Genomic DNA, 18,817 nt, shown 5'->3' on the forward strand with positions numbered 1-18,817 from the left:
TGGTTGTGCTTTCCAAACAGACGAAAAGAAAATGAACACAATATGCCTTCCAAAGAACAGACAAGACATAAACTCAACTGCAACCGTATTTAAAAAAAAAAACCTATAGATAATATTTCTCTTCCTTAATTTTTGGAGATTTAAAATAATGAAACACAATATCAAGGTATACAGATTATAGTGGTACAACATGTACTTATTGCAAAAAAGCCTGAAGAAGTGTTTTCATGGTATAATAATAATAAAACCAGAGGCTAAATAGTTCTATATCTTTCACCTTCTTATCATAAAACATATTTAAGTGTGGTTTTTTTTCTTTGTTTTGTTTTGTTTTTGCCTAAGGCTGCTTTCCTATGGTCATTACTTTGTCAGTGATAGCTCTAAAATATATTTAAACAAAATATATCCAAGAAGCTGGATTTTTTAAATGTAAAGTAGAAGACTTATGTTGTTAAAAATTATGGAAACCTTTACCAGCTTGTTTAATTTCTTTAAAGATTATAACATTAGGTTTTTTTTTTTGGTCAACTGAATCCAATTAACTATGAAATATGTGCACTATCCAAGATTCAGATAAACAGTTAATTATTCTTGGGTAATGGCTATACAATTCTTTATGTAACAGCTGTGATAAAATTTGGTCAATTAAAAACACAGGTTAGTATGCTATTGTAGACTAAAATAAAGTAACTACTAAAAAAAGCCCCTGTAATTTTCACTATTCCTTAAAATACTTGAACAGTATAATAACTCATGTAAATTATGTAACAGCATTAATTTGTTAGTCAGTACATGAGGCTTGACCAAACTTTAGCCAGGATTTCCCCCTCCTCAGACTACAACACTTTGGTTTTCCTACAAGTCTGAGCATGAATGAGAGCACTGAGATGCAGAATATCCCTCCTTAACTGCTTGTTCAGAGAATCTACTGATCACAGAGAAATATCTCCTGTTAAAGTGCCCTGAGTTTGCTACACGCTCACTCCACCCACGTGCTCTGCACTCCCACAAAGGTACTGCTATCCCTGCTTACCTCTTCCTATGAAAGAAAAGTACTTTTCTGTTTGATTTGAGATTCTAGCAAGTCGTGAGCTGGAAGCATTCTCCCTATAGCAAGTCTTTTATTTATGTATTAAATACTGATATTTTTATTGAATTTATTGGGGTGACTTTGGTTAATAAAATCATACAGGTTTCAGGTGTACAATTCTGTAATACACCATCTGTGCACTGTATTGTGTGTTCAGCACTCAATGTCAAATCTCCTGTCACCATTTATCTCCCCTTTACTCTCGTTTACCGCCCCCACCTCCTTTTCCTCTGGCAGTCACCATACTGTTATCTGTGTCCATGAGTCTTTCATTTAAAGATTCAATTTACATAATTTAAATGAACTATGGCAAATTAGACTAGCTTACTATTGCTTATTTAATAAAAACAGTTATACCTTCAGAGTTATCAGCATGAAGTATAATAAAAGTATACACTTCTAGTCTATTTAGACATGTTTTTCCTAAACTTATATAGGTATACTGATTGAATAAGTTAGCATTATATCTACAACACTTAAAATGTTAAGAAATACAAATTTATTTTTAACAAATTAAATCTAAGATAAAATTTATTTCAACAGTAATTATGTCTTATAATAAACTTACTTGAAATTTAAATACAATTTCCAACATCTTTCAGTAACTTAAAATCTTATTTTAAATTAATTAATATGTATTTTATATATCCAGATAATTTCTAACAGTGATAAAACTTTTAAGTGGGTTTTTAAATTTATTTACTTTTTTCTCTAATTTTTATAGTTCAAGTTAATTTTATAGTTTATATTTTACGTTGTATATATTTGGGCTTATTAATAAACATGTTCATTTTTGCCACATTGAAAAGTTATAATTTATTTTAAGTGTGCGGCTATTAAAAAGTCTAAAGTGTATGTAAGTTTGAAATTGCAGAAAGTTCCTTGATAAGAAGAAAACAAATAAGGCGTTTTAGGAAAAGTAGATTATGGATGAATGTACCATCTTATGAATGATTTTATTAGGAGCATATTTGAAGATCGCAAGTGAGAGTGGATAGATCATGTCACAATAAACAAAGGAAACATATTTGGGACTTTCTCTGTCAGATATGATTATCACCCTTCTTTCTCTTGTCCTATTTTAGAGCAAATGCTTCCATCAACATTTGTTAGCTCCCTAAAATTAAGCACATTTCAATGTCTTTCTTTTACATGCATTAAACATGTAATAAGTATTTTTGAAAATATAATCATAAAAATGTTTCAAAAATGCAAATTCCATGAAAGTATTCATAACAAACTTCTTATTTCAATTTGCATTTCCTATTTCCTAAGAATTAAAAACACTTTGGGGGGGTTGTGAAGATGATAATGAATCATATAAGATTCATATAACTCTTATTTTTGCTTCTTTTTAATGAATTTGAATCTGAGTGTGTCATCGAAAATATCCTTTTAGTCTACTCTCATAATTGGATGAAAGCAGAAATATCTGCAGAGCAATCATAAAAAGGCTAACATTGGGGGTAAGGAGCACTGATTGTGCTCTTTAAAAATCTAAGTGTTCCAAAATTCTTACTTTTATTTCCTATGTTGTTCTATTCTTTACCACTTCTATCAAAACACTGCAAAAATATTCCTACTCGTTTAATTCAGCTTGGAAGCTAAAGGCTGTCTCAGAGGGATATTCCTTTTTCTACCAATCAGAGATATCACAAGTCATTTATTTGTTTGCAAAATATTATAGGTGTGCTTTGAAGTAATAACAATGTTCTGATTTTTGTTCAGCATCTAAGTGAAGTATAAACTTTGAAATATGTGGTTTGATGTAAGTGATTCATTGGACATAAAATCCAATATCAAAGACAATGGGACATTTCAAATCAAGAAATCTTACTGCTTCGCTCAGGCCTCAGCAATGCCTTTGTCTTCTTGTTTTGGCTTCCACTTTCATGAAGGGCCTTGAACCAGTCCCGCAACCTGTTTGCCACTTCCCTGAACTCCAGGTCACTACAGGCTAAAACCAAAGAGAAACAACACAAATCTTGAATAATAGCAGAAGGTTTTCAAATTATTCCAGTAACAGAAATGTAACAGGGACTAAAATTAAAAAAATGCAATACAATGACAAATTGTGCTTCAGCTTTTCAAACACTAAAAATAAATGTGTTCTAAACACAAAGTGTAATATAACATTTTATTTAACAAAGGAATATTACAGGTAGAATTCTACTTTCACTCCTCATTAGAATATAAGAGCAACGAAAGGTTCCCAATTTTAACATTACATAAATTGAGTGTCAGATATTTATATACTGAACACTTTTGTCATGGTAAGGTGGTAGGTCATCTGGGGAAATAGAGGTTGAAGATCCAAAATGAATATTTACACATTTATTATTGGCCATATCTATTATAATATGTTATATATATTATGACTTATAAAGAATAGTGGAATATATTTCATACATACATTTATGTATGTACATATGTGTGTGCCTGTGTGAGACTAAAATATTGTATGTCAAACTCAGTTATTTGTTGCCAAAATAATTTGAAAATATAAGAAATACTTATTTACATTTTAAACACAGCACTGTTACTCTTGGCTTAACTCTTCTGCAAGTAGCATTTTCCTATACTGACAATCCTTTTTAATAGTATTTTTCTTGTTCATTTTGTTAAAATAATAATTTGCATAATGTTATAAATGTCACATTATACTTAATATATTCTACATACACTATATTACAATGTGTTACATATAAACATGCATAATATTTATAATATGTTATATATAAACTAATATGCATAACAAAAATATAGGATAATATAATGTAATATAATTTAAGACCATTTTTTAGTATTAAAGGGAATAAAATTCCAGGTTAATAGAATCCATCCAGGGTCCAGTAAGGTGGTTGACCCATAACTGTAAATCAATGTCACATTTCAGAACACTGGGAAGAGAAGTACTACAAGCTGCCGCGGAGGAAAGTAACAAAAGCGTCAATAAAAAGAATGAGGAATCACTCCTGGCTGCTGTGGCTCAGTGGATTGAGCGTTGGCCTGCGAGCCAAGTGTCGCTGGTTTGATTCCCAGTCAGGGGCACATAACTAGGTTGCACATCAGGTCCCCAGTTGGGGGTGCAAGTGAGAGGCAACCACACAGTGATATTTCTCTCCCTCTCTTTCTCCTTTCCCCTCTCTCTACAAATAAATAAACAAACAAACAAATAAATAAAATTAAAAAAAATGAGGAATCAGAATTTTCAATAGCAACATTAACAGGAAGAAAGGCAATTGAAAAATTACTTTGTATTTAAAATGAGAATCCCATATCAAGAAAAATCAGGTGGGAAAGTAAGCTAAAGAGGTTTTTAAATATACAAGATCCAAAAAACAAGCCATGCCAAGAAGTTACTAGAGAATGTGATACACCAGACAGAACCAAGAGAGATGACGGCTGAGACCCACGAAATAAACTTGAGAGAATTTAAAGGGATTTCTAGAAAGATAGTAAAGAGAAATCTTAGAATGCATTTTGTATGCCCAGTGTGAAGGCAGATAGTAGTAAGTCTGAAATTCCTTGGTCAAAAACAGAGCAATATACAGAATTCATGAGAAAACAATGAACTATATTGAGTCAAAGAAAACTTCACTTTTACTGATAAGATTTATAATGGCTGAGACTGAATGATTAAACCATAAAACTGGATGCTCTTAGTATGAATATTTACACTCCCACTGGGTATTTCTGCTTAAGCAACATTTAGATAAGAGTCTTTTGATCCCATACACATTTATGTAAAATAAAATAAAAACTAACATATTTATATATGCATTACATCTCTCTCTCTCTATATATACATATATATTTCTTAAACTAAAAAAATAAATATGATAAGATGAGTTAACTAATTATCTCCAGTTAGGGGAAATGGATGAATGAAGAAAAGTGGTATGAGAGAGTCTTGTTTTTACCATTTGTTGTCTTTTTAAAAAGTGTACGCCATATATTTGCATTGATATTCAAAAATAAATTAAAACATTTTAAATTTCTGTAAAAAATTAATTATAATATATCTAACCCTTGATCCAGAAATTCCCTATCTTAAAAAACAATCATACAGGTATATTACCCATACAAAAACTCATTTAATTTTGCAATATTATTTATTTGGCACTTTTATAACAGCAAGTGTATTAACAACTGTCCTACTGTCCTTTAGCTGTGGCTGAATGAGATTAATGAGGTACATACATCCAGTGAAGCTCTATGAGTCATTAAAATACTTAAGAAGCTTATTATGTACTTATATGTAACTAGACCCACAATGTAGTTTTGGTAAAATAGATAAATAAAGAAGGGGCAGAAAAGTGTGTTTAGTAAACTTTCATTTGTATAAAAAAAGAAGAAACATGCATTTGTAATGTGTTTTCTACTTTAAGCAAATTAACATTTAAAAATTAACTTTAGTTCTCTATTTCCTATATTCCTTATTTTTTCCCAAACCACACCCAACAAAAAGCAAAGTTTTATCTAATATCTGCTAAACATGATAAAAAGTTTGTTGAACAAATTAGCACAGATTTTTTCATTCATGATTGTATATTTCTAATGATATAGTACTTATATATTTCTAATGAAATATTTGTAGTTTAAGGAAATTATATTTAATAAAAATAGCATTTAGAAAAAGTACCCAAATATGAAACATTATACACCTTTACTGTGTGCCACATACACCTTAGCTTCAGTTTCTATATAAGGTGATGTGGGTGCTGTAATGGAATATTTTAGGAATTAAGAATCCTGTGATAATACTGATGATAATGATAATAGCAGCTAACACTACATACTGTCAGAAATACTTTATATACAGTATCATGTTTAATCCTTATAAAAAACTTCATAAAATCTATGCTAGTATTTTTCTATTAAAGTGTTAGGAAAGTGATGCAATGAGAGCTGTAGAAGTTGCCTGAGGTCAGACAGGCAAGAGTCAGAGCCAAGTTCTGTAACCAGGAAGACAGAATACAGAGTCCAAGGTCTTAATCCCTACAGCAAACCACCTCAGTAGCGACATGATCCAAATCAGAAAACACAAGTCAAGCACTGCTTCACTCACAGTCTATCAATTTCCATTTCAGTAAGTTTTGACTGTAGTGATGTGACCTGATCATCACTGAGGAGATGCAGAGATGTAGGCTAGCAAAACAGATTAAAAGTAATGTATTGATGTGTGAGAGAGAGAGAAACATCAATTTATTGTTCCACTTATTTATGCATTCACTGGTTGCTTCTTGTATGTGCCCTGACTGGGGTGGAATGCATAACCTTAGCATATCAGGATGATGCTCTACCCAACTGATCCAGACAATAGCACAACACCTGTATCAATATATCTTCTTGACTTTGAAGGATCATGTATCTTCAAGCCCAACTTTAATGCCAATTAAAAACAGAGCACACAAATTTCACAGAAATATCAGCTATTATATGTGCTACTACATATTCCAAAGCAGTAACAAGGACCTGTGATGAAGGTTTACTCAATAAGACTCACCTTTCCTTTCCTTTACTCTTTCCTTTTAGAGAGAGAGGGGCTACAATGGTGTGATTCATTGTTATAAATCATGAGTCAAACGTCCTTGTCATACAACAAAAAATACTGAGCATAAATAATACTGAAATATAATAATATTTATAGAATGCCATTTCTATTTCACTTTTGACCAAATCCTTTACTACAGACATGTTTTGATGGGCATATGACCAGTCGAATCTTACTCTGTGACTGTCTGGCAGTCATCAGTGATTTCTACTGTTCTTTTCTAGAATAAGTCATTTAATGTCTATTCATATTTTCCAACAGTTCTGCTACATGGTTTTATTCCTCTAGAAATAATACATCGTATTTATACAGCATGAAATGCTTTTAATGAGGTTTCACATTTGATTTTAATATTTAGCCTGGAAGATTAAGTAAATAATAATTATTTTTTATAGCTATGGAAAGTAGGACACTGAATATAAATGACTTCCCTAAATTTTATAGCCAGTAGTGAACTAGAACAGTACTTGGTACTCATCGATCTAATTGTATTTGTAGCCAGGAGTTTATAACAGAATAATACATTATAATGACATAATATATATGGTTTTAAATTAAATTTGAATAAAAGAAAAGCTAGATTTCAATGTGTAGTTCTTTAGTCATGTCAAATTATTAATCAGAGCATGGTGTTATGTAAAGCAAATGAAAGAAAAGGAAAGAGGTCGGGAATTTTAAAATTACATATGCATTGATATTTGTGTATATATACACACATACTCACATATTTGATAAGACAAAATATGAAATAGAATCAGTGGGGATAAAGCCAGGAAAAATCTAGAATTGAAACAAAATAATAGTGGGAGACTAGAGCAAAAGAACATAAAAGGAAGGGAAAGAGATCTGGAAGATCAGTCGAACAAATCTAATATCTGCTTTATGGAAGTTACTAAGAGAGAAAGAATAATTTGAAATGGATAAAATTATTTTTAAAATAAAGAATAAAAGAGGGACTACTCTCAAAAACTGAGAAGCACAGTATTCAGACTAGCTGTGAGGCGCATTTCAAGAAGAATTCAGCAAGGCCAGGGCCGGCTCCAGCAGAAACAAATTCAGTGGGTGGTGGTAAGAGTCTGATGATTCTATAAAATAGTCTCTGATTGACCAACTGTAAAAAGTTATCATAGTCAGAATAAAGGCTGTTGGGATATGAAATGGTAGATGCATTTACAATTGAGGCTAGACATATTCTTCTCTTCATCAGGACAGAAAAAAATATTCATTGTACAGATGTAACTATAGCATAAAATCTCACATCATTTTATTGTAAAAGTTTTTGATACACAAATTGACTCACGTCATAAAGAATTCACAGAAGACTTAAAAATGATTATGTAATATAATTTAAGTTTTACCAGTTTTGGCAACGAACAGTCCAACTCCAGGCACGAGGCCCAGGGAGGTGGAAGTAAAGACGTGTAGAGTGCAACGTGGCCATGCTAATGTCTTTATTATACAAATCGAGAAGGCACGAGATGTCTACAAAACTGGAAACAGATGGTTAAGTGTTTTTGTTTTTACTAATGATTTTGCTTTTTTAATTGCAACCAATAAAAAACTAAGAATAGCCATGTAATTATAATGAAAAGTGGAAGAGAAGTGAAATATGTTCTCATTTATCAAAGCAGAAAATCGAAAGGTAATGTTTGAAGTTGATGAATAGCTGTTTCACAAATGAGCTCATCACCAGATGGGGAAAAGTAGGAAGGCTTAAAAGATGATCAGCTCTGTGACCCTGGGGTGGAAATGAGAAGTGGGGCAGGAGGTTGATCATTGATTTTGATTATACTCTTTCATACCTTTTGGCTTTTTAACCCCAGTTTTGAAAAGTAGTGGAAGAGAGTCACTCCTCTCCCTGCACTCTCTCTTTCATAAGAACTGCTGGGCAATACTAAGTGCACATTGTGTGCACAGGACCTGAGGGATGACAATCAACATTTATTGATCATAGTCATTAAAACAAACATCGAGCCCTAACCAGTGTGGCTCAGTTGGTTGGCCATCGAACGGCAAAAAGAGGTTGCCAGTTCGATTCCCAGTCAGAACACATGCCTGGTCTGTGGTTTAGGTTCCCATCATGACGCCTATGAGAGGTAACTGATTGATGTTTCTCTTTCACATCAATGTTTCTCTTCCTTGCTTTCTCTTTCCCTTCCCCTCTCTCTAAAAATAAATAAATAAAATCTTTAAAAACCCAAACACTGAAGTATTAGCTTCCTTTATAACACCTATTAGAGAATGTGTTACCATATTTCACCTTATTGTTATTTGGTGGCAAATCTGATACTCCCAATTCAGAACAATTTCTATCATGCTACACTAGAATCTTTTTCCTATCAATAAACAATATATCAACGGCAGGGCTACACAAGGAAACTGTGTATTCACATTCCAGGTTCTTGACAGTATTCAAAGAGGATCACAAATAGTGAGAATTAATGGAGTGATTTGCAGACTATCTCAGTGCCTTCCACAAGCCCAAGACATTTTAATTTTGAGGATCCTACCTGTAGCATCCACTAAAAATAATATTTTTAGGTATCAAATATTTGAAAATATTTTTATAATTTTGCAAGTGAATGTTCTTTCAAAAATAACACATTTAATTTAAATTTGGTAATGACTTATCTGAAAGTATTGGGGAAAGCAGAAATTCTTGCCAAATCTGAAACTTTAAATGACACACTTACTGAAATTTATTTATGTGTTCTAAACATAAAATTTAAAAATCTACGTTGTCATATTTCATAACTCTTAAACATTTACTTTTGATTATTCATTTTTCTTTTCATTTTGTATTTTAGGGACAATAAATATTTCTCAAATCTCAAACACTTTCATAGACACTTACATTTTAAAAACATGTTAAAATGCTCCTGATATACTGTAATGAACTTTATTATTAAGATCATTTATTAAACAAAGAATACTGATGTCTATCATTATGAGGTATTCATTGAAACAGTGTTCAATAATAAGAAGCTCAGATCAAAATATAAACTTGCAGGCAGACAGGCTGCTTTGGGAGGGTTCAGACTGGTGGTGGAGTCCACACTGTCGTCGTCGTCGTCGTCGTCGTCGTCGTCGTCGGCAGCCGTCCGTCTCGAGAGACGATGGTGTAGCTTCTTAAGAGTCTATCTGCACCGCCGAGAATGGCTGTGCAGTCCGACTCGGGAGTGACACGGTATCTGTCTCCTCCCATGTTGAATCGACATCTTGCGATGACGCTGGAGTGTCCTCTCCAAGTGAAGCTGAAGCTACAGAGCTTGGGCAAGGTGATATGGAGGGTCTGCTGTTGCCCATGCAGCAGACCCCGAAACTGATATTACCTGGCAAATAAGTAATAAAAATGGAAGAAAGGAAGGAAAGGAGAGAGCGAGAGTGGGAAAAAGAGAGAGAGAGAAATGATCAACAAAGTCAGCGGGAGCTAACATGTCACACTGTGAAACAGAAAAGTAAAACAGTGCATAGTGATAGAAGCCCCTTTTCTTGTTTTATTATTTTGCACTTTTCATTCTAGCCTTAAAGCCAAAATATCTCAGGAATAACATAGATTTCCACATTTCTGAATGACTTTATCACAAAATTTTGTGTTAAAGTTTCTTTTTCAACCCACATTCAGGCAAATATAGCTTGAGGTATGTCCAGAAACTTTCCAGTCACGCACTATGAAAAACAGAGTTTTATTGAAGAAGATACAAGAAACATTGTACATTGGACAACGATACCTCAGGAGTCATGTCTGCTGCACGTTGTACAGAAACGGGTAAGCTGCCCTCCAAATTCTGACGAGTACCTGAGCACACATGCATACATCTTAAGAGAATAATTCCTTACGAAGGGTTATTTCAGTCTGAGTGTGCTGTGCGTTAAAGCCACACCGAAAATTTTAACTGATAAATTATGGAAGTGAAAGGATGAGTCTTCAGCATTGCTATAAATCATATGATTTTATTAGAACATGAACTACAATTTCTATAGCCATTAAAAATATTAATGTTCACAAGTATATGTAAAAATTTTTGATTTATAAATCATTTGCTTTTCAAGGACCAACCTCAGAAAGGAGGTGTTTTATTCTGAGAGGTATTTTGTTCAGACATTATAGGGCAGGTGTCAGATAGGTGCGTCTCCAAGCAGGCATCTGGATAGTAGTAATACATGATTCATTACCTGCTGTCAGTCAGTGACATTTTGGGTTATATAAAGGTCTCTATGACAAAGCAGGAGCAACTAGGGACAGGATCAAATGACAGAGTAGCATTCTATGCAAGCGGCTTAAAGATGACAAACCTTGTTGAAATATTCAATGTCCTACAAAATATAAATTCATTCCTGTCGTTAGGCAAGGAGGAGAATAAATATCAGGTGGTATCCACAGTTTATATTGTTATTATTTATTTTATTTTATTGAATTTATTGGGGTTATATTGGTTAATAAAATGATATAGGTTTCAGGGTAAATTGCTACATCATCTGTACATGTATTATATGTATATCACCTCAAATCAAGTCTCCTTTCATCACCATTTATCCCTCCTTTACCCTCTTATATCTCCCCCACCCTGCTTTCCCTCTGGTAATCATCATAGTTTTGTCTGTGTCAATAAGGGTTTGTTTTTTTTCCTTAATCTCCTCACCTTTTTCACCCAGCCCGACTACCCCCTCCATCTGAAAACTGTCAGTCTGTTTTCTGTATCTATGAGTCTGTTTCTATTTTGTTAGTTTATTTTGCTCCTTAGATTCTACATATGAATGAAATTATGTGGTATTTGTCTTTCTCTGACTGGCTTATTTCACTTAGCATAATACACTCCAGGTCCATCCAAGCTGTCACAAAAGGTAAGATTTCCTCCTTTTTCATGGCCAAGTCGTATTCCATTGTGTAAATGTACTATAGCTCTTTTATCCACTCATCTACTGATGGGTACATGGGCTGCTTCCAAATCTTGGCGATTGTAAATAATGCTGCAATGAACACAGGGGTGGCACATATTATTTCAAATTAATGTTTTCAGTGTATTTGGCTATCTTCTCAGAAGTGGAATCACTGGGTCCTAAAAGCAGATTCATTTTTAATTTTTTGAGATAACTTCATGTTGCTATCCACCGTGGCTGCACCAGTCTTCATTCCCACCAATAGTGGGAAAGGTTAATAAAGGACTGGGAATGGTTTATAAGTGTGTGGGAAGGGTTTATAAAGCCTTAAAAATATATAAATACTAAAATAAATGTAAGGTTCCTACTTTATGGATTTTCACCTATCGTGGGGGTGGGGTCTAGAACATAATACCCGCGATAAGTGAGGGAATACTGTATTACCTTATTTAACCTTGATTGCCTCTTTAAAGGCCCTGTCTCCAAACACAGTCACATTCTGAGGAACTTCTACATTCATGAATTTTGACGGTCCCAATTCAGACCATAACAGTAGGCATACACTGAGCTGAGAGTACATTATCCATGTCACAGAATGTAATTCAAATCACCTAAAAATCACATTGTAAATGTTAAAAAGCTTGCATTTCTTCTCAGATATGTTTTCAGGCATTTGCAAAATCTTTACATATTTCTGCATTTCAAATATTTCATATCCTTGACAATTGTCACTCACAGTTGTATACTGAAGAAAGTGATGAGAAAAGAATACACGCATTTCATTTGTTTCTAAATTGGTTTCTTGTCACTGCCAGCACCGATTAAACAGTCAATTCTACCACAACATTTTTCAAGACATGCCTCATGGATCACAATTCTATGAAGTGTTACATTTTGTTTTAATAAGAATTCCATAGTCTAGAATTTAATAAACACAGAGCTGAAAAAAATTAAATAAATTTATTTTCTGTATAAGTTATCATGAATTTTAATATGCTTTTAACCAGTACACTTCTCTAAAGTGAAGAACTATATAGCATTATCAAAACTGTATTTATATATTTATTTATTTTTGTTCCAATAGAACCATGTTGACTTCTGGGCAATAACGTTCTTTGGGGAGATATATATTCCAAAAAAAAAAAAGAAAATAGAACTATGCCTATAATATCTTTTTCATGATTGTTTAATCTTCTATATTGCATAATTATCTTGATAATAAATAGAAGTTCAAAAATTATTGGTTGGATAGATGGATAAATAGGTAAATCAAATGAAACCACATTTTCTTTGAAACTCTTTTTTCCCCTTTTTTTCTTTTTTGCTCAATTTTTCCATCCCCCGCCTCAGTCCCCCAACCCCAACTCCCCAGTAATGATCAGCCTGCTACCTCTATTTTGCTTGTCTTTTGTAGGTTTGATGAATTTTGAATACCCATAAAATATATTCATATATTTTGCCAACATAGCATTACATTACATTAGGTTTTTTTTTTTTTTACTACTGGATGGTAATTTTATGGTCACATATATATTTACAAATAGCAAAAATTATAGTCATCTCATTTGATAAATGAGGTAAAGTAATGAAGATCCATGTAAGTTTTACTCCATCTTATACACTGGCAGATTAATCTTTAGTGACAAAAAGCAGACATTAAAGGTCATAGAAGGTTAGATAGTAATAAAAAAATGCATATTTAATCATTCAAATTCCATTCAGAAACCTGCCAAGAACTGCTTTTACTCTTGCATAATACTAATAGAAGGCATACTTGCTATTACAATCAATTCTAGTAGCCATTAAGAGAATTACTGTAGGGTGAAAACGAAGTCATACATGCAAAGGTTGGTACATTTGGCGATCAACTGAAATAATAAAACTCGACTGGCATTTGCAAGAGCAACACATTTAATTTTGAAAAAAGTGGATGAATTTTTAAATTCATAATGCACTACAAATACATGTTTCCAAAAATGCTCTACAATAAATACTATTTAACCAGTTTAATAAAATTTCTTCCACATAGAATAAAAACTGTAACCTAATATTGCATTAATATATAATTGTATAAACACAATAAAATGTTATGAATTTATATGCTATAACTGAATTCAAAGGCAACTGAGAGTTGTAAAAAACCAATATTATTTTTAAAATATTAAATTATGGTTAAATTATGAAATGTTATTAAAATGTTAAATTATGTAATATTGTAAAGCCATAGGTATACTTTTTCTTATTACTTTACAAATATTTAAATATTATGTACATAAAAATATAGAAAATGCATGTCACATTTTAATTTGAATTCAAAAATTAGAAAATGTCTTTATTTTGGTGTCTTAAAATACTTGATAAGGCTTCAGTTTTTGTTGTGACTAATAAATAATTTAAGTCTTTTGACTATTGGCAAGATGTACTGCTACACATTTTATAGCCTCTTTTTGCGTAGTTTTCCGTAAGTGAATACTTTTGTTTTAACAAGGTCATCTCCTTGGAGATTGTTTTTTGTTAGGCAATTTACCTATACTTTAGAGGACTTGTCACCAGATGGGGGTGATGCTTTTACTTTGCATGTAAATGAGCTGAGTTACACAATGGTGAAGTTAAAAGGCTATTCACATGACTTCTCCCAAAAATATTTCTTATAAAATAAAATATCTTAAAAATCTTAAACAGTAGTGTTCTTAATTGTATCAAATATATGAATACATTATAACAGATATAAAAAATCAGTGAAATTTTAGGAAATATAATTGTTGGATCATTATTGTTTCTTATAATTAATTTGTCTTAAAGTATTTGTTACTATGATTAAGGTCCCCCTATTTGCAATAGTAACTTAAAAAGAAACATGACTGCTGGATTCTTGGGTTAAGATGGATCATGCTCTCTCAGCTTCACTGCTTGAGTGTCTTGTATGTTTTGGGTACATAGTGACTGTACCAGAAGTCATGCCAAGAGTTATGACATAAACATTTTCACTTTAAATGTAGAAAAAGTTTCTAGCTGAATAACTTTGAAGAACTTTGGCAATATGCTCTATTTTTAGAAATAGTGTTTCTATTTGTATGTATTTCTATTAGTTCAATTAAAATATTCAAAATATATCAAAGTGTGATATTTAAATGAATTTTTAAAATTTTGAGATATGCTCCCATTGGATCATAATTCATCACTGGGATAAATTAAACTTATTAAAAAATCTCAAAGTCTTTACATTTTCAAAATTCACATATACACATATATGCACACACAAGTACATATAGTGTAACACTATTATATTTTTTAATTTCATTTTTCATATGGTTTCATTAAAAATATTACTGGTTTGGGGAAATGTAGTGGTGGAGTTGTGTATACTTTAAATTAATAAATAAGAGCATTTTGGTTTCCTCTTTCTTTAATGAAACATAATGAATTTTCTATTCCAATCATTCCATTTCATGAGATAATTAATATAAATACTCTAGTTATCAAACCAGGAAAACACAGCTGCTTATTCTCACTGCTTCAGGTTAATGTTCCATACATACATTTTTCAATGGTTAATTTATCATAAACCTTCTACTGATTAAAATTAAATTACATTTTATAAAGTAAATCTGATTGCAGTGTTTCATCACAATGGCTAAAACCACTAACAGTCTCCAAGAAAGGACTAAAATGACTGTATAGGTAAGAATATGCAATACATATTACAGGAAAGTTTTTTAGAAAGTGTCTGCAAAAAATTCATACACAAAATGCCATAGTTATAATTTGAAGATAGAAATAGAACAGCTAGTAAATGGAAGATGTAATGAAAAGGCGGGTAGTGAGGAATGTGTATGAAATGACATCAAAGCTTGGCTTACTTCAAATTGAAGAACAATAACTCTGAAAATAATATTTACACAGCAATTAGAAATTTATTCTCAAATATTGATTCTTCAAAATAGCAATTCATTCCAGAGATGAATTAACATCAGCAGAGAGCATATCCAAAAATATGATTGGGATAAATTAGAATATTATGTGCTATTATATGTATTGTATTTACATATTATATTGTACATATATAAATACAATGTTATAATGTATAATTTTATTACATATCAATTATATTTTGAGGGAAATAAGAACATGCTTTCATATATTTTGATGGCACACACACACTTGTTGATACAAAAATGGTTGCTACTAAAAGTATGTAAAACTTTTCTTTATAAAATCTTTATTAAAAAATTTTTCCGTCAAAACTGCTAAGATACAGCTGATGCAGGGGGCACACTTCCTGTATTTGAGGTTTTGTTGCTATATTGTCAGACCATCACTAAACAGATAATGAGCTTAATCACAAAAAAAAACTAATCAGGGAAAAATGATCTATGACCAGAATTGTTTAATCACAAAAAAGCAAAAGTTAATGTATCTTGATACCAACTGTAGCATAGATATTGACTTTATTAGTAATGAGAAAGTGTGCATTTGGTATGGTTATGAAATTCTGAATAAGATCTGGTCTTCTAGAAAACACTTTTGCATATAGAATATAACCTAATAAGTAAATACACACAATTTTAAGTTTCTAATACAAGTTAAGCCTTATAATAGGCTTTCAATATAATTATTTCAATGAATCATCCATGAAAGTCCTTTTCTCCATCTTAACAATGAAGAAACTGAATCTCAGCATACTTACAGAGTTAACCCAAATCCACAGTTAGGTAAATTCCATAAGCATGTAGCCAATTCAGATATCATACAATTCATATTCATCTTACTGCTGTTCTGTTGCATTCTTACAATTATAAAAGATTTAAAAAGTCTTGCAAAATCTAATAGAAACTATTTAATAATTTCTCTATTAAGATAAAGTAGTTATCTAGAAAATAAACTTAAATAACTTCTGCTTTAATTGCACCTCATACTATTCTTTTCTCTGCTTTTTGGGAATGAAAATAATTCATTTCAAAATCATGTAATGCCATGTTCATATAAAAAGCTCATATTTTTCTAAAAATTATTGTCATTCTTCAATGTCTGTTATAGCTTTAAAACATGGATTGTCTTTGTTCAGAAATGCAATTTCAACTGTGTATATATATGCAGTTTTTAATATGGGTTTTTTTCTTTAGGCTGTCTCAAATTTCTGTACATATCCTGGGTATTTGGTGGTATAAACTTCACTATTCATTCTGTTAATTCATGCGAAAATGATTTTATGTGTGTGTACATTTTGGCCCTGTAGATTTTTAATTAATTTCTTTGCCATCAAGTAGCATTTTTATAAAGCATCCTGTATGTTTTGTAAGGCTGCAATTTTCTAGTTTGCCAAATATGTAATTTTTTTCCCCTCTCTCTTTCTGAGGCCAGACTTCCTCTGGAGCCACATAATATCAGTGTGTTGATTGGGAAGGAAATTATATACAAATCAAATACTTTATGTTAAGATGAATGCATAACTAACTTTAAATCATAGAAAGCCTATGTGGTCTGACAAGATGTTGAAAAAGCACACAATCTTTATTCCGTTCCCAAAACCAAACCTGGAGAAACTACAGAAATAAGAAATATATATGGATGAAAGTGATTAAGAAAAACACTATTCAAGATCTTGTAAAAGAGAAAGCTCTGTGTTGTCAGAAGAAAACATTAGCTCAGAGGGTGAGGTTCCATTGCTGGTAGGGAGTCAGATTCCCTTTTATTTCAATATTGCACTGTGTGAATCATTTCCTATCTATTCATCACCTATAACAGAAGGATAGTGTCAAGACTGTGAAGAATCTGAAATTTATCCTACTTACACAGTAGTTTTCCACAGTTTTATGGTTATTGGCAGAAGACCTAGACTCTGGGCCAGAAACAAAGATCTGTTTATTACACAGCAATAGCAGTAGCCAGAGCATGATCATTTTCTTGCTTTTTCTCTAATGCCTGATTCACACAGGACAGTGTGACAAGCACTCAGTGACATAACCAGGGCAGGTGATGCCTGTATATGCAATGTGTTGCATTACTGGAGAGGAATCCTGAGCTGAGAAAACCTGCATCTTTTGTAGTGGGCCACAAGCACACCTTCCTCTTTCCAGGATGGGAGCAGTAACTCATACCTTTGAAAGTTGTAGCCTACCCTGATTTTACTCCAAATGGAGATGCTCCCTCCTTCTTTGAATGTTGTTTACAGATATACTTGAAAAGGTTATCTAGAACAAGGTCAATCGGAGCCTCTGCTCACAAGATGTTATAAAGGTAAGGGACCATGTAGAATCGCACCCCAAATGGAAATAGCAGAAGTTCAGGGTCACAGGATAATATAAGAGTGGAACCAGAGTCCAACATGGGTGAAAAGCAGATGTATTTATAAGTATATAAATACATTATCCATTCTTGAGTGGTCCCTTATCGACAACTCCCCATCCATAATGAGGTTGTAACCATTAAATCTGGAAATAGGAGCTCTAAGAACTATTAGAAATGAAGGAATATAAAAAGAAAAATAGGAAATTCAAATCAAAGATATACCAGAGTACAATATTAACATCAAACAAAATAAAATACAACAACAACAAATAGCTTAAAGGACAGGAACTTTAAGAGGATCACTGGACGGAGGAAATAAAAGTTAACTGGCAAATTTGGCTGCTGAGGTGTTTTAAAAAGTAAAATCAGAAACTTCTTAGTGTCATATAAAATAATGGTGTATCATTGATTCAATGAAATATGATAATACAATGCACTTCCAATCAAAGTCACTCATTCATTCATTTGTTCATTCATTCAAATAACAGGAAAAGAGCAATAATTTCAAAAAAAGAGAATGGCTAAGCTAATTGTTTTGTTCTCCTGTTATTTCATTTTTGACTAGAATTATTCTGGAGAACATTATGAATATATAGTGAGGATAATTTACAAGCAATGGACCTACTGGTTCAAAAGGCATGTCTAATTTTCAACTGACTAGATGATTTTTTTTTCAATTTATATTTGAACCTGGATTATATGAGAATGTCTCTATCCCTGGGAACACTATATTTTAATAGGAATATGGTTTATGTCTCTGTGGCTTCATTTGTTAGATGAGTAACAACCTCTGTGTTTTAAGGAAAGCTAGATCATGAAGAAAACAAATGACTGGCCATAAAATCAAAAGATCTGGTCTTATGCCTCTAGTGATTGGACCATAGATGAGGCTAAGACCCAAACCAAAAACATCTTAAACATTTTTCTGGGCTTAAGTAAATAAAGTATAGCTTCATTTTATTTTGCTTGTCTATTTGTTTATCTAGAGCTTAAAGTAGTCA

General features: G+C 32.1%; 1 protein-coding gene across 1 annotated transcript in view; it reads right to left on the reverse strand.

Annotated features, from left to right (window-relative positions):
- The window catches only part of SPOCK3 (SPARC (osteonectin), cwcv and kazal like domains proteoglycan 3), a 300,134-nt gene that overhangs the window by 20,652 nt on the left and 260,665 nt on the right, over positions 1-18,817 (reverse strand). Inside the window, exon 7 of the mRNA XM_090288825.1 lies at positions 2,928-3,047. Within this exon, the coding sequence (XP_090144951.1) occupies positions 2,928-3,047 (120 nt within the window). The remainder of the gene's footprint in view (positions 1-2,927; positions 3,048-18,817) is intronic.

Source organism: Furipterus horrens, unplaced genomic scaffold (genome assembly GCF_987537825.1).
Source record: "Furipterus horrens unplaced genomic scaffold, mFurHor1.1.pri manual_scaffold_10, whole genome shotgun sequence".
Classification (NCBI taxonomy): domain Eukaryota; kingdom Metazoa; phylum Chordata; class Mammalia; order Chiroptera; family Furipteridae; genus Furipterus; species Furipterus horrens.